Here is a 21,334-nt window from a genome sequence, read left to right on the forward strand (position 1 = left end):
GGCTGTGCATCTTTCTGGGGCCTTCAGACAGACAGGTGTGCTGGGAGGACAGGAGAGGTGTTCCCTTGCCCTTCTACAGCAATGCACTGGTTATGTGCTCACTTGAGATCTTTTACACTGGACACCAGTTAACCAGTGGGCGTTGTAACAGAGGGGTTTGGAACCCCCAACTGGCCTAATCAGGCCCAGTCAGGGTCTTCGGTTTGGCCCACAAGGCCATTTCCCCTCAAACCACACCAACCTGCCCTACGCTTGACATTTTATGTGACATCCCAGTACGTTTCCAAGCACAGTTCAAAGTGTTGGTGCTGGCCTTTAAAGCCCTAAACAGCTTCAGCCCTGTATACCTGAAGGAGCATCTCCACCCCCATCATTCAGCCCAGACACTGACAACCACCTCCAAGGGCCTTCTAGCAGTTCCCTCATTGCAAGAAGAAGAGTTTGGATTTGATATCCTGCTTTATCGCTACCCTAAGGAGTCTCAAAGCGGCTAACAGTCTCCTTTCCCTTCCTTCCCCACAACAAACACTCTGTGAGGTGAGTGGGACTGAGAGACTTCAGAGAAGTGTGACTAGCCCAAGGTCACCCAGCAGCTGCATGTGGAGGAGCCGAGACGTGAACCCAGTTCACCAGATTACGAGTCTACCACTCTTAACCACTACACCACACTGGCTCTTCCCTGAAGTTACAGGGAACCAGACACCTTGTGGAAACCCTTCCCATCAGATGTCAAGGAAATAAACAATTATCTGACTTTTAGAAAATATCTGAAGGCAGCCCTGTATAGGGAAGTTTTTAATGTTTGATGTTTTACCATGGTTTCATAATTTGTTCGATCCTGCTCAGAGTGGCGCAGGCAACCCAGTCAAATAGGTGGCATATAAATATACGATGGTGATGATGTTGGTTGTTTGGCAAGTAGACAGGGCTTCCCAGGCACAACCAGGAGCCTTCCCCAATTGCGCAATGGCAAGGGAGGCAGTCAGCTGATTGAGATCAGCCTTCTGGGATCGGCTAAGCTGCCAAGATACCTATCAGAAACACCAAATCACAGCTGACACCTGCCTAAGGCTGGGCATAGCGAAAGTCATCATTTTCAATCTTGCTGAACTGGCTGCATGACCTGACTTCCCACTCACTAGTGCAACTGATCCCTGCAGAAAGGAGGCTTGGAGTCACTGCCTGTCAGCCAGTTGCCTCCGTTCCCATTGCACAAGCACCAGCCCCAAAAGGCTGCCAACCGCTGAATTAACTTTTAGGGTGCCGCAAGCCTCTCCCTGTTGCTTTTCCTGCAACTGATTCACCCAACTGCCCCAGGTGCCCTTTACCTTCATGGCACGATAGATCCACCCTTGAAAGTCATTGACCTTTGTGTAGACCCCTGGTTTATTGGCCAGGGCACAGCCGGTGCCCCAGCTCACAATGCCACAGAGCCTCCAGCGGAAAGTCCGAGAGATGCCATCCTCACACACAAAGGGGCCGCCGCTGTCGCCCTGCCGGGCAGAAGAAACCAGGAGTTACAACCCTTCCTCATTCTGCCAGGCTCTGGTTATCTCCCGCTTAGACTACTGTAACGCGCTCTACATGGGGCTCCCTTTGAAGGTGACCCAGAAACTGCAACTAATCCAGAATGCAGCAGCAAGACTGGTGACTGGGAGTGGCTGCCAAGACCATGTAACACTGGTCCTGAAAGACCTACATTGGCTCCCAGTACGTTTCCAAGCACAATCCAAAGTGTTGGTGCTGACCTATAAAGCCCCAAATGGCCTTGGCTCAGTATACCTGAAGGAGTGTCTCCACCTCCAACATCCAGCTCGGACACTGAGGTCCAGCTCCGAGGGCCTTCTCGCAGTTCCCTCACTGCGAGAAGTGAGGTTATAGGGAAGCAGGCAGAGGGCCTTCTCGGTAGTGGCGCCCTCCCTGTGGAACACCCTCCTATCAGATGTCAAGGAAATAAACTACTGTCTGACTTTTAGAAGACATCTGAAGGCAGCCCTGTTTAGGGAAGTTTTTAATGTTTGATGTTTTATCTTCTTCTTCTTCTTCTTCTTCTTATTATTATTATTATTATTATTATTATTATTATTATTATGTTGAGAGCCACCCAGGGTGGCTGGGGAAACCCAACCAGATGGGTGGGATATAAATAATTTATTATTCTTAATCTTATTCTTTTTATAATTATAGTATAGCACTCTAACTAAAAATGTGGACCAGGTAAGGCCAGGGTGCTGAAGCAGAAACACAGGCCAATCAAAGCCCACAGCTGTGGGTTGGAACTGCAGTGGTGCCTTTGAGGGCAAGAATTAAGTTCTGGAGGGACAATTTTCAGCAGGGAAATGGCACAGGGAAAGAGTAAGCCCCTTTCCCCCATCATTCATGTTCCCCAGGGATGTTATATGCCTCATTCCAGCTCCAATCAGGCATTTGTAACCAATAAAGTTATTTAGACTATCATAATAATCTCCTGCTTCCTATGTGTGCAGGTCTGATCAACTTGTACATGTGCTACATTTTTTAAACCTAATCTCTAATTTTAATGCGCTGTCACAACCCCATGATCCTAATCTGAAACCCTCATGGCCACCATTACGGTTTGTTTTTTTTCAAACGGAAGAAAAATATTCCCATAGTAAACATTTTGTCCCCTGCAGGCCAACGTTCAACAGCTAGGGCACACAAGGGGAGAAATTCTGACTGAGCCTCTGTTGCTCTTCACAGGAAGAAGGAGGGGTTTAAAAGCCCTTTGCCCTCCATTCTAGTGGGCAGAGAAGCCAACTGGCAGAACCAACACTGGTTGTCCTTTACCTCTTGCTCATAAAACACACACATTAGAAAAAGCATCCAAAATGATTTAAGGGATTAAACCTTGTCGGGAAGAAATGTGAGTTGTTGGCCTAAGCCCCATGATATTTTTTGCCTGGGTCACTTCGTGTCTGAACAAATTCACCATGCATCCTGCTCTGCTTTGTTGTTCAGCAAATAATCTACTAAACACTAAAGATGAGGGAATCTGTGCCACCCCAACCCCCCCAGGATCCCCGTCAGCTCCAGCCAGAATGGCTTATGGTCAAGGATGATGAATGATGCAGACCAGCCAAATCTGGATGACCAAATGTTCTCCACCTCTGCCAAACACACACCTTGCTCTCTCTTTCTAAATGCAGTCCACCACACCTCGCCCACCTTCAATAACTTATATTCCCTTGCCTCCCCAGCCCTGCCCTTGCCCACTGCCAAGCACAGCCTACCTGGCAGGCATCTGTTCCGCCAGCAGCAAAGCCAGCGCAGAACATCCTGGGCCTGATCTGGCTGCCATAGTAGTCGGGGCTATTGCAGACACTGGTGCTGATGATGGGCACGCTGGCTTCTTGCAGCACGTCAGACTGTTGCCCTACAAAGTGGAAGAACCGAGTGCCGTAGGAAAGCAGGCTTAGTAAACAGGTCAGACTTATTTGTCCATTGACCCAGTGCAGTCAGCTCTGGCTGGCAGCAGGTCTCCGGTACTTCTGGCAGAGGTCTTTCCTATTGCCTGCTCCCTTGATCCTTGGAGATGCCAGGGTGTGAAGCCGAGGCCTTCTGCACACAGAAAGTGTGCTCCACCACAGAGCGATGCTCGCTTCCACAAGGAAGTGCAACGAGCAAAGGGGTCAATGTGAAGAACGTAGGCAGAGAGAAGTTTATCTCTCTTCCTCACAATACAGTGGTACCTCAGGTTGCAGACGCTTCAGGTTACAGACTCTGCTAACCCAGAAATAGTACCTCAGGTTAAGAACTTTGCTTCAGGATGAGAACAGAAATTGTGTGGCGGCAGCGTGGTGGCAGCAGGAGGCCCCATTAGCTAAAGTGGTACCTCAGGTTAAGAACAGTTTCAGATTAAGAACGGACCTCCGGAACGAATTAAGTTCTTAACCTGAGGTACCACTGTACTGGAATACAGGGAATTGTTAACACTATGGAATTAACTCCCAGTAGAAGCAGCAACGGCTGCCAAAATGGGCAGCTTGGAGTGATGCAAGGGGCTGCAACTCGAACACCACTTTTCATCTCACCCGCTTTTAACCAGAGCTGTATGTCATCTGCATATAAACTGGGGAAATAGTCAAAATTACAGGGATTCTGTATCATGGCAGGCTACGTTCCGCAACCTAAAAGACACTGGAGGGGGGGAGCAAGCAAGCCCACATCTACTTGCTTTGTATTCTGCTTTTATTGGCCCTTACATCAGTTCTCCCTTTGGCTTCTGGGTTGTTGTTGTTTTTAAGGAATGGCCCGCATCAATTAAACCTGCCTTGAAGCCTCGCAGCTTTTAAAAAAAAATGAACCGACAGAATTCTGAGGTTATCAGGTGAATGATGCAGCCCACAGCCATTTCTGTACTTGCATAAGAAGCGGGAAGGATACACAACACACCTTGCAAGAGCTGCTGCCATCTTAGCAGTGGCAAGAGGTACTTACCATAGTACTGGGTGTTGCCCCAGCCAGTAACGATACAGATCTTGCCGTCCACCAAAGGCTGGCCCAAAGCTGGCAGGCAGATGGGCTGGATATATTCTGTGGGGAGAAAAGTATTGTCGAAAGGCAAATGAATTTTTTCATCCTGCCTCCTAGCTTCTGGGTCACTCACATCCATGGGTTTTTCTTTTCTGTCTCTCACATACACACTCAGAAACATGAATATTATGCACTGGGCTGACTCCTCGTTTTTTCCAGAGGGGTAAAGGGAGTTTGGGGAAGGCACAATCAGTCTCCCACAAACAGACATACTGCAGAAGAGAGAGCAGGTGATGGTGGCTGTTGCCTCTTCTGACAGCTGTGGTTGCTCATACTGTCACCCATCCACTCTCCTGAAAGCCAAAAAACTCAGCTGGCTGCTTGGCACTGCCAGTGTGCAGGTGCCCAGGCCCATCACCCATTAGATGTTGAACCCCAACACTGGCTTTGAATGCAGAGTTAACATTTTTCTGCTGTGGTTGCCCCAAGTTGAAGCTTGGGCGCAACCTTCACCTTATTTTGAAAGGCAAGTTCTGCATTGCGGTACATCGCAGCCCCATAGGACATGCAAGCGTACATTCCTTCCTTCCTCCGATTTCTCCCTTACCCTTCATCATAAGGTTGCAAGGCAGGTGACATGCTATATTATTATTATATAAATAAAAACACCCTAAAGATCCCAGGCCTCAGAGAGGTTAGGCTGGCCTCAACTAGAGCCAGGGCCTTCTCGGCCGCGGCTCCAATCTGGTGGAACGCTCTGTCACAAGAGACTAGGGCCCTGCGGGACCTGACATCCTTCCGCAGGGCCTGCAAGACAGAGCTGTTCCACCAGGCCTTTTGTCAGGGCGCAGCCTGACCCCCTCCTCTGGCAATCTGCACAAAATTTTGCTTGATGGTTGCCATTAATTTGATTTTAATTTGATTTAATTAATTTTATGAATGTTTTAGAATGTTGAGCTATTGATTGTTGTTAGCCGCCCTGAGCCCAGCTTCGGCTGGGGAGGGCGGGATATAAATAAAATTTTTTATTATTATTATTATTATTATTATTATTATTATTATTATTATTATATAATCATGCTAGCAACCTCATAACTGGTGTGGCTTGGGAATCGTATGGATGGATCTCAACACTGCGCTATTATGATTGCTCCATCAGCACATTTCTTCCTGCCCAACTTCCCTCTCCCCTCCTCACTGGGTGGATTTTGGGGAGGAGGAGTCCAATAACCAGGGCTCACGGATTCCCCACCCCTGCCCCACAGGCTCTTAATAACTCTTTCCCCAAACCACCTTCCTGACACCACATTCTCACCGTTAAAGGAAAGGGGCGTTGCCAAGTGCATCAGGGCGATGTCGTTGCTGTTCTCCTCGCTGTTGGGATCCAGGAAGGGCTGGTAGCCACCGTGGTACACGACGCTTGTCACACCCACCTGCAGCCCCTTAGCAGAGCGCTGGGAAACGGCTCCCACAAACACCCGCCACCTGCTTGGTGCTCGATTCCTCCTGCAGAGAGATGGGGGAGACTTGTTGAAATCAAAATCGAAATTAATCATAGAGGTGGAAGGGAACGCAAGGGCCATCTAGGCCAATCCCCTGCAATGCTGGAATATTTTGCCCAACGTGGGGCCTCGAACCCATGGCCCTGAGATTAAGAGTCTCATGCTCTACCAACTGAGCTATCAGCCTAAGACACAGAAAGAAATTGGAGGAGGACAGCTATACAACATTGCCAGGGTTGATGGTGGCCTGTGGGTGGGTGTGCATGAGAAGAGGTTGCTGGATCAGGCCAGTTGCCCATCTAGTCCAGCATCCTGTTCTCACAGAGGCCAACCAGATGCCGATGGGAAAACCTCCAACAGAACAAACACATTTGTACACCTGGATTGACAATAGTACATGTGAAAAGGATCTAGGGGTCTTAGTAGATCACAAGCTTAACATGAGTCAACAGTGTGGTGCAGCAGCAGCAGCAGCAAAAAAAATAATAATAAAAGCCAATGCTATTCTGGTATCCCAGTCAAGGGAAATAATAGTTTCACTCTCTTCCACCTTGCTCAGACCACATCTGGAAGACTGTATCCAGTTCTGGGTGCCACAATTGAAGGATAATGGCAAGCTGGAACAGGTGCAGAGGAGGGCAACCAAGATGATCAAGGGTCTGGAAACCAAGCCTTATGAGGAACGGTTGAGGGAGCTGGGTATGTTTAGCCTGGTAAAGAGGAAACTGAGAAGCGATACGAAAGCCATCTTCAGATATCTCAAGTGCTGCCACATGGTAGATGCAGCAAACTTGTTTTGTCCTGCTCTGGAGGCTAGGACCTGAACCAATGGATTCAAGTTACAAGAAAGTAGATTCTGACTAAACACCAGGAAGAACTTTCTGGCAATAAGAGCTGTTCAGCCATGGAATGGACTCCCTCTGAAGGTGGTGGCCTCTTGGTCATTGGAGGTTTTTAAGCAAATGTTGGATGGCCATCTGTCATGTATGATCTAGTTGAGATTCCTGCATTGCAGGGGGTTGGACTAGATGAAGTCCCTTCCTACTCTTCAATTCCATGATTCGTTCATTTCTAATCACGTCTGTTTTGGAACAAATTAAAACTGAAGCCAACTGAGGCCATTCAGTTCAATTTTTCATGTTTTCTGCTGTTATTAATATTAATATTAATAATATATCACCCATTTGACTTTGGGCAGCTCCCAACAAAATATTAAGAACACAGTAAGACATCAACCATTAGAAACTTCCCTGAACAGGGCTACCTTCAGATGTGTTCACACATCTTAGTAAACACCCTAAAACATCAGGGCAAGCCCTGAGAGGAGCAACTTTACCAAGCTGGGAGCCATCACAATAGCAAACACAGATATGGCAGGGACTTACTCTGGGAAGCAGTGTGCAGCCGTGATAACCCACTCATTGGAGATGATGGAGCCACCGCAAAGGTGCGTCCCATCATAGCGCAGGCTGACTTGCCATGGCCATTTGCCCAAGCTGGCGTCCTGTCCTCCCACAATGCGGTCCACGGACAACTTTCTACGTCCACAGTCTGCAAAGAACACAACAGGCATGAGTTCTTCAAGGGGCAGGATCTGGCTAGAAACAACTCAGGTGATCAGGTAACGTCACTTAAAACTGGGGGCCATTTCCCGGCTACCCTCTAGGATTTGAGATACTTTTTTTAAAAAAGAGTCTATCCCATTCCCACAATTGCTGCAGAGTAAAGAACAAAATAAGATCTATGGGTTTGAGCTGAGTTTCATACCTGACCTACAGAATACTGTCATGAACATGCACACCAACTCTGGTTCCAATGGCCTAGTAGCTAATGAAAGCCTTGTAAACATCCCTAAGTTTGTCTAATCCTCTCTTAGAGCAATGCTAGTTGGTGGTCATCGCTACCTCCTGTACGCTACATAATGCAGAGGGGAGGTTCACACAACCCTTGCATGCCATCAAAATAATTCACAGACCTAGAATCATAGAATCATAGAGTTGGAAGAGACCACAAGGGCCATCGAGTCCAACCCCCTGCCAAGCAGGAAACAGTCACAGCCTCTGCTGCCCACAAATGAGACGTTTCCTTATTATTCAAGTGTTCCAGCCATCTCCACATGTGCCGATGTGAAGGGAGCAGACCCTGTTTGGACCAGGCTCCTCCTTGCCCTTACCTCGGTACACGCCAACATATCAGTGACAGAGACCAGAGTTATCTGGAAATGGCCTGTACCACATCAAGTGTTGTGGGGGTTTTTTGGGGAGGAAACTTTTTTTTAATGCTAAGCACATAAAAAACCACAACATCCCCACAAGCAGAAAACTAGTACAACCGGGAGCAGCTGGGTTAGAAGTTTTCTCCCCGGTGGGATAGGTCTGTGTTTTTGTTTCCAACTTCCCATCTCAAGTTTTTATTTCAGGAAGCATTTTTAAGTGGTACCCACCTCCTGCTGCCTGAAATGGTACTAAGCAAACCCCTGCCTCAGAATCCTGCCACCTCATTCTGCTGCATGAAGAGAGTGCCATGGGCCACACAGGGGCATAGGAAGGGGAGTGCAGGGGTGCGGTCCGCCCCGGGTGTCACCCTGAGGGGGGGGTGGCAAAATGGCGGGCAGCACTCACCACAGGGCCTGCAGCGTGCCCAAGCACATGCTGTCCTAAGTCATGGTTTCCCACAGAGAATTCTAGGCCCTGTCGTTTGTTGAGGGTGCCGAAGAGTAATTAGGAGACCTGTATTCCCCCTCAGAGAACTACAGCTCCCATAATAGTTTAACCATCAAGCCCTCTTCTCAGGGAACACTGGGAACTGAAGTGCTTCTCGGCAGTTACCACACAAAAGGCAAGCAAACTTAAAAACAAAATGCCAAATGGCCAAGTTTATTGGGTAGACCAATAAGCAGAGGCCATGATTTCTCCGCCATCTCAGGGTGTTGACTGCCATTCCTAAGCTTCACATAGTATTTCCTTAGCCATTCCTCGATAAGAGGCAATGTAGGTTTCTAACATTTACTGGCAACTAATGAGTCCGTAGATTTCTAGAACCTTTATCCAGTCCCAGCTTCACCACACAGCTTTTGGGGGACAGTTACTGGGGTTCCTGGCTGGGCTGAGTGTCAACACCTGCCCTGAGCTCCCTTTAATTTCACGCACACACTGACTGACTGGCACTCACGATTTCCATTTCACACAAGGTCATCAGAGCCGTCAGGGGCATTGTGGGAAATTTAAATGGCGGCTGCCAGGCATTGAGCCACTCCTAATGGGTAAACCTGCTGGCAACAGAGGAGCCCACCAGAAGGCACCCTGCGGATGGCTTCCTCAAAGCTAGAGCTGACCTTGCCTTCCTTTCTTCGTTCTGATAAAAGCTTCTGTCTGCTTTCGTGAGATCACGTTCGCATTAGCACCAAGGCCAGTAAACTAAAAAGGCAGTGATGGCTGGTGCTTGTTGGGGCTGGTAGGGTGGAAGGCAGGGAGTCCAACTGTAGGTGGAGCCAGAGAGCCAATGTCAGTTCCCCTGTCCTCCCTGATGATTTCTACAAGGGCAGCAGTGAGACTAAGGAGGAGGAAGCTGGCAGCTGGCAGTCAGGGCCACCTTCTGGACTTCCCGGTTTGGTTGGAAATAAGGAGGCAGGCAGGTGGGGGCTGGCTGGCTGAGGTTGGTGGGGCATTTGGCCTAACGGACCAGCCTCCACTGTCCCAAGGGGTGTTTAGGTGTGAGCAGGTCAGAAGAAGAAAACGAAAAGCTGTTAATGGCACTTGGACAACAAAAGGAGACTTGGGAAAGAGTTAGAGGAACGTCAAGATAGCAGGCTGGGGGGGAGAGAGAGAGAGAGAGAGAGAGAGAGAGAGAGAGAGAGAGAGAGAACCTGTACGCAGGCAGGTGGATCAAGACGGTGCCCTTGGGAGGGTTCGGGGTTTCCATACCTTGGCATAGCGTTGCCAGGAATCGGCCTGTCGGGCATTCGCTGTGAGAGAGAGAGAAAGAGGAGAGGGCTCAGCTGCAGAAAGGAAGGAGAGCGAACCTTCATCAGGAACGTGTGTATTCCAGGTTCCTTGCAAGTTGAGCTTTCTGCCAGGTGCAGAGTTCATGTTCCTGAACATCTCCACCTGCATTTGATTTCCAGGATTCTAAGCCTTATGACAAGTCTGGAGGCAACGGTGCAGTTTCTCGCTAACTCGAAAGCTGGAATTCACATTGAGTAGGATTTATAGTGGCCGTAAAAGTCCCTTGTGTTCCCTGTGGCTAGCAGGGGAATGATGTAAAATAGGCACATTAAGGATATTTTCACTTATTTTAATTCACATAGGGTGTGGCTTTTCCTGGTGCAGAGCTGGGGTGGGGAAGGTGTTGTTTTCAAAAGCCTAGCTTACACACAGCCCCCAGTATCATTATGAACTAAATGACCTTGGCCATGTCAATGTCACACATTTACAGTGACTTTAAGCCAGGCAGATGTTTTTGGCCTATAACTCCCATGATTCCTAGCTAGCAGGACCAGTGGTCAGGGATGATGGGAATTGTAGTCTCAAAACATCTGGAGGGCTGAGGTCGAGGAAGCCTGCTTTAAGCCCTTATTGGGTTTATTGCAACGGTACCTATTCCTCTCCAGGGTCAAATTCTAAGCAAAACCCCAACAACTCACGCTTCTGCTAGTTTGCACCAGAAGCCAGCTGTAGGCAACAGATGAATGCATGCACCCATGAGCATTCATGAGATGCTTTTAAAAATGAAGAAAGAGACAGGCAGGCTGCCCAAACAGCAGAGGATGGGGTAAGGCTGAGCCAACATTCAGTTTGTTGGTATACGCATATGGTGATGAAACTTCAGAGAAAGGGTGAGCATTCTGGTGATGGATGTGCTTTTCCTAGTATGTCTGTGCTCACTCTTGAGTACAGTTACAGCTCATCCAAGACACATCTAAAGCACAACTTCCCCCTAAAGAATCCTGGGAACTGTAGTTTAACCATGTGCCATGTGATCTGCCATCAATGTCACCCACACCTGGGTCTGACCCAGTACCAGTTGTTAGGGGAATAGGGCAAGTATTTAGCAGCTGAGAGCAGCATAAGGGGACAGAATATAATCCAGTCACCAAATGTTGGGATTAAGTCTGTGAGATCCACCATATGGGACTGCCAAACGCCTTAGAACAGCAGATGGGGAACATTTACTGGCCCCACCAACATGGGTCAGTTTTGACAGGTGGGCAGGGACCTCCATCTGTCTAACATCAGGTGATTGGCATGGGGGTTGTTCCGCCCACCTGTCAAAGTTGGTGAGCGAGGGGAGACAGTGACCAAGCAAGATTGAACTCCCCATCCGCTGATGGGTGGAGCAGGAGGGTTTCAACCCTGCTTTCCGCTGCAATCCCCTGCGTCCATCAAACCCGCCCATCAAGGTGATGTCACCTGGTTGACAGCAGGGCATGGCTCCACAAAAACGGTCTTGCAGGCAAATATGGAACCATTGGTGAGTCAAGAATGGCCCTGGGGAGGGTCCCCATGCCTGCCCTAACAGGTCCAAGTCTAGGTCATCCTACAAGGCCTAGGTCAGGGCAGAGGGAACTGTTGGCCTCCAGATTTTGCTGAACTCCCATCAGCCCCACCCAGAAGGGTCAAAGGTGTCAGTTTGCATTTCTTAGTGCACAAAGCATTGATCTGATGTGTAGAGATCTTTCCTGTTCTAATTCATTCAAGAGGGTTCCGGAACCTTCTCTTTGTGAAAGAAACAAGATGAAGGTTCATGGTCTTTGGGTTATTCCTTCAGAGAAGCTGAGTACAGCTGGCTTAAACTGGTTCTCTTATCTCTTTCTGTTAAAAGTCATGCTGACTATAAATATAGGCCAGAAGGAGCCTGGGACTGACTTACTTTCTCTTTCTATCTCTCTTCCTTCTGGTGTGATGTTCTGTACATACTATGCTTAGTGTTAAGTTTTGTTATAAGTTTATAAGTTGTAAGTGCTGCAACTGGATTTCTTATGGACTGTGCCAATCCTGAATGTATTGGATTTGTGACCATTATGCTCATTTGCCTATTTTTTGGGAACTATGCAACGTGTTTAAGTTCCCCACCCCCCACCCCCAGCTTGACAAAATGTCAGGGGTACTGTGGAAACCTAGCCTAGCGCTTCTCAGCCACCATCAGGGTTTTCGGCTTTGATTCTGTGGCCTTCCAGACGCTTCTGGATTTCACCTCCCACCCTAGTCCATCTTGTACTTTACCACACCACAATGGCCTCGCTCAGCCTTCGCACAAAAGGTAGGCGCGACTCGTCCACGCAGAAATAGCCCGACGTCCCATTGGCCCCTGCTCTGTCAGCAGCCAGAACTGAATGGGAGAGAGACCTAAAGCACAGGCAAACACAGAGGGGGTCAGTATCAACGCAACAGCCATGCCTACATCCCAGCACCAGGACCGAGAGAGATCTCCCCTGCCCTCTTGGTGCATTTTCAAGGGTCATTCTTAAAGGGCAATGAAAGAAGTTGCCTTACAAGAGGAAAAGGCAAACTCAACCCTTCAGATGCTTTGGGTCTACAACTCCCATCATCCCTGACCACTGGTCCTGTTAGTGAGGGATGATGGGAGTTGTAGTCCCAAAACATCTGGAGGGCCGAGTTTGACTATGCTTGCCTTAGAAGGGCCCCTGAGTGGCCAGGATCGACCATGTGACCACTACAGGAAGCATTGCCCTGACTCTAGATTGAGTCACCCACCTGGGCAGAAGACTCTCTCAGCCCTGTTCTCCAGTACCTCTTGAGGTTCTCCACGTATTGTTGAATTCCCATCATCCTTGACTACTGGCCATGCTAGCTGGGGCTGATGGGAACTGGTGTCCAACAATATCTAGAAAGCGCCAGCTTACCACCCTCTCCCCCCCCCCCAGCTTCCATAGAATTGTAGAGTTGGAAGATGACCAAGGAGTCATCTAGTCCAACCCCCTCCAATGCTAAAGCTTTGGAGCAGAATACAGCTGCTCAATATTGGCTGCTTTCGAGCTAAATATGCCAGGGATTTATCCTGCCACCTTCTGCACCAAAAGCAGGGTGCTCAGGAAGGGCATGCTGCAGGCTGCTTTGATCATGCCCTGAACACCATCCACTCTTTGGGGTGAACAAAACAAGACCCAAACATGACCATTTGGTTCAGTCCAACAGTTTGGGGAGGAAGCATGTCCAATTCCATCCATTTTCCAAGGCTCCTTAGACCGGACCACCCCTACCTACATCTCTCAACTGGTCTCACCTCTCACACAAGTTCTACCAGTGGCCAATGTCTCCAAAGCCCTTCTCACACACTGAATGCAGCTACAGTTCTCATGTGCAGAAACAGGGGGATCTGTCCTCAGTGTCTATGTGATCAGTGTGTCCATCCGCAAAGGGACCTCTCAGGCTCCTGAGCTAAACGCAGAGCCGGCAGGGGTTGCAATGCTGGGACGTAGTCGATGGTACAGCCCTACTTCCCTTTCCACAGGTGAAAAGCCCTACATGCAGTTAATGCCTGGAAAGGGCTACAGAGCCATGCGGGCATCGGTTATGTTGAATGCTGGCATGCATCTTAATCAGGTTTTTAACTTATCATTTACTTATTTTTTTAAGGTTTTAAATAATTGCTTTTTACTGGTGGTTTTATTCTTTTTTGCAAGCTGCTGTGAGGCTTCATTACAATAAAGCAGTGTAAAATTTTTGTGAAATGAATAAAATTATGATGGCCAAGTTAAAAAGCAGAGGCGGGTGGTCCTGTGTACTACGTAGAAGAAAGCATCTCAACTAGTGCAGGTTTTCTCCCTCTTATGTGACAAGCTAGGCTGACGAGGCTCCCTCTTCTAAACTTCTGCTCCAAAAGGCCTCCTCTGGTAATGCTTCTCTCACCCTTAGTCACCTCAGCCATTACCGTTCTCTTGAAGTACCTGACAAATCCCATCTCCTCGCAACTGAGGGTGGCCACTTGGGCATCGAAGGACGACGAACAGAGCAGCCTCCACCTCCCTTCATTCTCATCGTACACAGTGAGGCGCAGGTCGCCGGAGCTCACCTGGACTGCGTTGACCAAACAAAGGTGTGAGATCTTGGCAGGATACACCCACACTTCACCCCACCTTTGCCACAGCCCAACACTGACCGATCCTTTCCTAATTCATGGTGGCAACTCCCTCTTGCATGAGGCACCACGGCATAGTAAAATTAGAAATATGACACATTAATTAACAGCTGGTTTCTCCTCACAGCAGACCCACAGAGATAAATGACTCCAAGTTAGTTGTGCACATCAGTTTCAATGGGCAAAGACTAGTATTGACTTCACCCCTAAATTTCCTAGCTCGGCTTCTGAGAGCTTGCCCAAATACTCCTGTTGTGCAATGAAGTCTACCTGGCATGATGAGCAACTATATAGGCATGTTTACAGTAAGTTCAGGCCTAGATTTCATGCTTCAGCTGAGAACAGATGGCCTAAATAATCCATATAGGAACAATCTTGAATGAATGTTTAATTTGGTGTGCCATGGCATCAGGATTTGGGGGTAATTCAGTTGAATGGATTCTCACACAATTCCCCACATTTACCTCAGGACTGAACATAGGAGGAGCCCTGTTGGATCAGACCAAAGGTCTTAGCTAGCCTAGTATCCTTTTTCCTATTGAGGCCAATCAGGTGCCTTCCAGAAGTCCACAAGCCAGGCAAAAAGACAACATCTCTCTCCCATTGCTGTTTTCAGTGGCCTGCTGCCATTGATAGCATATCCTCAATGAGTATGTCTAAACCCCTTTCTAACCACCCAAATTGGTAGGCATCACTTTATCTTGTGGGAGTGAATTGCCCGATTTTAACTTTGGCCCCATTCGTGCCTAAAGGGCTATGATACCATTTTAAACCATCATGGCTTCTCCCAGAGAATTCTGGGAGGAGGAGTTTGCTAGGGGTGCTGCGAGCCCTATTTCCATACCAGAGTTCCCCATGAAGAGAAATTTATTGCTAAACCACTCTGGAAACTGCAGCTGTGAGAGGAACAGGGGTCTCTCCCAACAACGCTCAGCACCTTTAACAAACTGAAGTTCCCAGAATTCTTTGGGGAAAGCCATGACTGTTTAAAGAGATAGTGTAACGCTTTGAAGTCATGATGGGAATGTGGCCTGTGCACTGTTCCCATCAAACCTCTGCTGAAAAATTAGGCCTTTGAGGTACAGGAAAGAAATATAAGACTGGCCTGCCCTACAGGGTTATTGTTGGGGGTGGCTGAGAAAAGGCACATGGAACGCTGGGGGAAAGCATTGTGTAAGTAATTTATGAGATCAGGGAATTAGAGAAGACCGGTAAACTGGACCCTATGACATGATGCCGTATGTAAAAAGAGAGGCCACAGCTCTCTTGCAAACACTCACCAACATACAGGCTTTCACCTTCACTTCTGAGCACAGAAACCACTGCAATGGAGAGACAGGAGGGTGAAGTTAGAGCAGAGGTGGGGAACATTTTTATTTTTTGTGAAGGGTCTCATTCTCTTGGGGGTAATCAGTTGGGGTCCCCGTGCCAGTGGTGGGTGGGGCTAGAGTCAAAAGTGCAAAGGGTACCCCATTTTCTCTCTCTTAGCCACTCCCTTTCCCACCCCCCTCCTTGTATTCACACGAAGTTAGGCTGTGGGCCAGAAGTGGCTCTAAGGTCATAGGTTGCCCACCCCCGAGTTTGAACAGCATTCATCTTAAGGAGTAGGGTTGCCATATTTGTCCGAAATTTCCTGGACATAGCCAGCAATCTGTCGTCAGAAACAGTGTCCAGACAAAAGTTGTTTCAATGTCCAGGAAAATCCAGACATATGGCAACCCATGTTAGCAATGTTGGTTTGGGTAATTTCCCTTAAAAATAGCTCTAAATGTTCAATTTTTCGCTCAACAACTTTGCCCCCTCCCCCAAAAAAGGTCAACTTTGCCCAAAAAACAATTTTTCTGTCCAGATTTTCACTTACTGAAATATGGCAACCCTAGATAGGAGGCAATGCCAGGATCAGTAGATTCATCTTCTTTCTTCCTCCCCACCCCCACCCCTTTTGCCAATTTGTACATTTTTATTCTTCTCATTTACAGGACAGAGCGACAAAAGCTCATTGGGGCACTTATTCTAACTTGATCAGTTCATTATGCAGAAAAGGCTATCATTTAACCATCAGCACTTTATGATGCAGAAATCTGTGGTTACTGTAGGGTTCCTTCCAGCTTCTGCTTGTTTGCTTCAGAGAATCCATGCACCTTTTGGTTTTTCTTGCAGCACTGGGACTTTGGCCTGCATTTCACATGGCAGTAGGCAGAAATGTCTTGAACATCATCCACAACAAATTCAATTCATCTGGATACTTTCCAGTAAGACTGTGGAAGAACGGCTTGGTCCTTTTACATGGTCCATTACCATGTGGTGGAGAAGTCAATGGCTATCAGCTTTCTGTCTGAAGCTCAGATACGGTTTGCCATAGTCTTCCCCATGCTTGCAGGTCCTGCTGTGGGTTCCTTAGGTGTAGTACTATCAGGTTCCAAACCCAAAGCTGACTTTGGCTCTTCAATGGCTTCAGGAGTGCTCCAGCAGAGCCATCTTCTACAGGAATTCATACCACTGGGATACTGCTGCCCGCTCAAACTCCCTTACACTATAGGGTTTGCCATTTCTCCAGAAATAGCCTGGCATTGAATCTGATACATTCGCCCTGTTTTTTTACCAGTGGCTTCCAGCTGTATGTGATTCCTGCTCCAGGATTTGTTCTTACCCTGTTTGGTGTTGCATTTGGTGTTAAAATTACTGCTGTTTCCTACAGCGTGCTTGAAAAGAGATGGAATCTTTTATGGAAAGAGTTTTGGGGCAACTACTGAAAGTCTTCCTGGGCTGGATAGAGTTGGATAGAGTGCCCTTTCCTTGCACACGGAAACATACATATAAAAGGCACACACACCCTGCAACTAGGATCACTGGTTTTTAATGTGCACCGTGTCTTGTGAACAGCCTCATCCAGCCCTGCAGAGACTCTCACCTATAGCCCAGCTCCCAACTCCAATCGCAGCCAAGAGAAGGAAGCCGCTGGCTACTACAGCCACCACCTTCGGCGAAGTCCAGTTGCGTCGTTTCAGGCCCCCTGGAAGGCAGAGAGAGGTGGTTAGACAGCAGAAAGGCAACCACAAAACCACAGATGCATCACTCACTGGCAGGCAAACTTAACAAGGGGGAAACTCCATGTGCTTGAAAGAAGTTTTGTTCCCGGCCGGACGTGTTTTGCAACAGATTGCTCCTTAAAGGCACACCTGCAGTAGCAATTCTCAACAAGCGCATGGGGCACTGTAATAACTGGAGGCCTTTGCCCCCACCTCTTTTTCACTGGTTAGGAAACTAGCCAGGAGCCTCTCCCATTATCTGGCAGTACTGGCAGGAGCCTCTCCCATTATCTGGCAGTACTACTGCCCAGATACTTGGATACTTGGATGCCGAGGTACGAGATGGCTTGCAGCTATATTTTTTTTCTGTTTCCTGCTGGGTCAGAGCAGCAAATAGGGAAAGAGGAGGCACACCCTTTGGTATTTTCAAGTACCATACCCTGGAGCTGCTATTAATTCCTCTAGAAGCAGGAATTGGCTGGACAGCCAGGGAAACATTCTTAAGTCCTTATTGTGCATGCATTCCTGCTAGCTAGTTAGCTATAACCTTAACACCTCTCCTGAAGTTATGCAAACCGGCACCTGTCTGTAATTTAGGGAGGATTGCAAAACAGCAGCAGCAGGATGTAGTCAAAATCACCTTGACTTAAGCTTAGGCAAGCTGTTAGAACTGAAATCAATGAAGGTAATAATTTCAACTTCAAATGAAATAGAAATCGGGTTTTCATTATCACCTGGCTCAATGGAAGACCACTACTCATGTGCCTCTCTGCTTTGACCCCAGAATAAGAAGAAAAGTAGTGGAGCCAAACACACAGAGCCAAATTGATCAATCACCTGACATCGCAATGATGTCAGGAGATCCTTTTCTGCCCATCTGGTTTGAAATCAAACTACGGGGGCAAAAGCTAAGCCCACAAAGTACCTTTCAAATGCACTCTGCAAGACCTTACAATCAGCTTGTTGTTGGGTCTTGTAGAGGCTTTGCAAAGGGCTCTGGAGGATTGCTTGTCATAGCAAAGCTCTACACCAGACACTACTGGGCAGTCATTGCAGACTATGATCTGATTGTCAGTTCTTGTGAATCCCCTTGCAAAATGCTCTTCAGAGCTGATTGGCGGTGCCCACAAATCCCCTTTTGGCTGAGCCACATGTTTACCTTCATCACATCTGACATCGTAAGTAGTGTCAGGTGTAGTGGAGGTAGGTGGAGCCAGAGCCATCTTTCCCATTGGGCTTAGTGGCGCATTGTGCCAGGGCGCCGGCCTCTCAGGGGTGCTCCAGCGAGTGGGGAACTGCACAGCTTTGCCAGCAGCCTCCCCTTTCCCTGCATGCCCACCAGCTGCACCCTGCCAACCATATGGCTGGCGGGTGTGCAGCTTCCTTCCCAAGCCTCCACGGGAGGAGAGCAATCCCCGCAGAGGCTTGGGAAAAGGTTGACAACTCTGGGAAATGGGGGGGGGGTGCCGGAGGGATCTTTGCACCACGGCACCGGATATGCTTAAGACGGCCCTGGGTGGAGCATTGCCCAAAAGTCCTTGCAGGCCAAATGGGGTGGCCTGGGCAGCCTTATTAGGCTCAAGGACTGAAGGGTCCTCACCGCTGCTGTAGTGGCTTTTTTCCAGTGGGTCTGGCAAACAGGTGACTCTCCAGACATTGCTGGACCACAACCCCCATCATCCCTGGCTGTTGCCCATGCTGGATGGGGCTGATGGGAGTAAGAGTCCAACATCTAGCAGCTTCCCCTTTGCATGGAATATAGCTTTTTACAGTTGCTGCACACTGGGCTGATGCCCAGTGTGTTGGGGAGGGGCTGTCATTGGGTTGTTTTTGTTTTTATTATGCATCTTGCGTTTCTATATTGTGGTTTTATGTTGTAAGTAGTGCTTTTTTCTAAAAAAAAATGTTTAGGGGTACTCTCACTTTGACTCAATAAAATCACCATTTTATAGTTCAAATTGGGGAAAATAAATACAGTAAATGGACAAAGATTCACAAAATGTTTAGGAGTATGCATACCCCCGCGTCCCCCCAGGAAAAAAGGCACTGGTTGTAACCACCCTGAGACTTGCAGGCATAGGACAGTATACAAATTTTAATAATAATAATAATAATAATAATAATAATAATAATAATAATAATAATAATAATATGTTTTCACTCAGCTACCCACCACGATGATCACTCACAACACCAAACAATTAAAATTTACAGCAAAGGTGGAAAAGCCATAAAACTAACAGCAACAACACAGATTTGGTGTTGGTTTTCTAAAGCCTTGATAAAGAGAGACATTTTCACTGGCCAGTGTGTAAAAACACACCTGAGGGAGCTCCACCCTCTTAAAACAGGTGCCACCACTAAAAAGACCTTTGTCAGAAAATCAGGCTCTGGGAATCCAAGGAGCCTTCAGCATGGATGAAAAAGGTCGCTACTGCTCAACAGTCTGTCTGGCATAATACATAGAGCGGTATGTCTTATATACTGTCATTGGTGGAACCCAAGACAAGGACAGGGGCGAGTAAATCAGAGCTGGATTAATCTCTGCTCTAAGGACTCTATAGGGGCTCACAAGCTTCACCTATGAACAAGAACAACAAACACTCTTTGCTGCAGCATAGAGTCACCTGCAGCAAACCTAACACAACTCACCCTGTGGAATTTGCCCACCTCTGAACGGAACAAAAACCTAGAGAGAGGGTGCCAAGAGGTCACTTAATGGGCACATGACCTCACTGCCTTTCCCAGGGCAGCAGGAATCAGCCAGAAATGTTAATGTTTAAGTCCTGCTCTGGCTGAGTGAGGGGTGGGGGTGCTGGGGAGGAAAGCCTGGAGTTAAATGAAAAAAGGCATGGGAGGTTCTAGGGCCTTCGGGGGGGGGGGGAATTGCAACTCACCATCTTTTTCAGCCATTTCAGAACTGGTTAATCATCAAACCTGCCAGATCCTCCTTTGCAAAATCCAGGTCCTCCAGGAGAGGAGGCCTTTTCTAGATGGGTGGGGAGAATCTGGAAGCCCTGTAGGTAACAAAAGATAAATGTAAGCCTCAAGAAACCTTGAACCCATCTGCCAGGGCTGAGTCGAGAAGGAGGCAAAGATGGACACGTGTCAGGACCCCGAGATCAACAGAGAGCCTGCTGACCTAACAGGGCTGCCATAGTTTGCACAGAGTAGTCAAGAACATCAGATATACCCTAAGCAGATTCTCAAGTTTGCATGTTCCAGCTTTTACAGGTTGCAAGGCTGTGCTGTGGGTGCCAAGACCAAGGGCCCCCAAAATCCTGGAGCCACAGCACCACCCACCTTTCCATTGAGCATGCAAAGAAAGTAGTGGTAGTTCAGAACCATAGACCTACTACATGGAAGTTAACAACAGGACAACAAAAATGGATTTTACACACTCTAATGGTAGCCAAGAAACTGATGTTGATGAACTGGAAGAATAAAAACATGATCTCCCTTAATCAGTGGTTTGATAATATGATAACACTTGCAACCTATGAATGGGCTGCTTACAGACGTAGACTCCACTTGGATAAATAAAACAATTTTTGGAACGAATTCATGCAAAATGTAGTAGGCTTTTAATATTTACATGAGTATTAGGATAATAATACCAAGTTTATAAAAGAATGGGTTAGGGTATTTTTGTATATACAGTTATACATTGGTTTTCGAACAGAATCCATTCCGGAAGTCTATTCTACTTCTGAAAATGTTCGAAAACCAATGCGCAGCTTCCAATTGGCTGCAGGAGATTCCTGCACTCAATTGGAAGCTGCGCCGGATGTTCGCCTTCCAAAAAACACTCAGTTCCAGGTTTGCAGCGTTCAGGAGCCAAAACGTTCAAGTCGCAAGGCATTCGCGAACCAAGGTAAGACTGTATTCATATAATGGTTTTTTTCCCCTTAACACAGTTTTGTGCTTTGTTCTTTTTTCATTTTGTATCACTTTGTTGCTTCATAAAAGATTTTTTTCCCAATAAAATATCAAATTGAAAAAGAAAAAAAAGAAAAGAAAGTAGTAATCAGAGTATCACCAACACACACGCTGACTCCACTTCTCCTCTGAGGAACAATGGGTGGCACACATGGTTCCCCCGTATTATTTCCACAGGTAGGTTGAGCTGAGAAAGTGTGACTAGCCCAAGGTCACCCAGGTAACATCAGGACCTAGTCGGAATCTGAATCCTGGTCTCTTCAGCCTTTACCC

At 47.6% G+C, this 21,334-nt stretch overlaps 1 protein-coding gene across 1 annotated transcript in view; it reads right to left on the bottom strand.

Moving 5' to 3' along the window:
• The window catches only part of HPN (hepsin), a 29,109-nt gene that overhangs the window by 3,018 nt on the left and 4,757 nt on the right, over window positions 1-21,334 (bottom strand). The window contains exons 2-12 of the mRNA XM_083512329.1: window positions 20,020-20,139; window positions 17,005-17,106; window positions 15,374-15,415; window positions 13,903-14,032; window positions 12,218-12,340; window positions 9,920-9,960; window positions 7,382-7,547; window positions 5,810-6,000; window positions 4,459-4,554; window positions 3,252-3,394; window positions 1,329-1,493 (exon numbers count right to left, since the gene is read on the bottom strand). Coding sequence (XP_083368455.1) covers window positions 1,329-1,493; window positions 3,252-3,394; window positions 4,459-4,554; window positions 5,810-6,000; window positions 7,382-7,547; window positions 9,920-9,960; window positions 12,218-12,340; window positions 13,903-14,032; window positions 15,374-15,415; window positions 17,005-17,106; window positions 20,020-20,035 — 1,215 coding nt within the window. The 5' untranslated portion in view covers window positions 20,036-20,139. The remainder of the gene's footprint in view (window positions 1-1,328; window positions 1,494-3,251; window positions 3,395-4,458; window positions 4,555-5,809; window positions 6,001-7,381; window positions 7,548-9,919; window positions 9,961-12,217; window positions 12,341-13,902; window positions 14,033-15,373; window positions 15,416-17,004; window positions 17,107-20,019; window positions 20,140-21,334) is intronic.

Source organism: Podarcis liolepis (assembly GCF_965112155.1).
Source record: "Podarcis liolepis genome assembly, chromosome: 7".
NCBI lineage: Eukaryota > Metazoa > Chordata > Lepidosauria > Squamata > Lacertidae > Podarcis > Podarcis liolepis.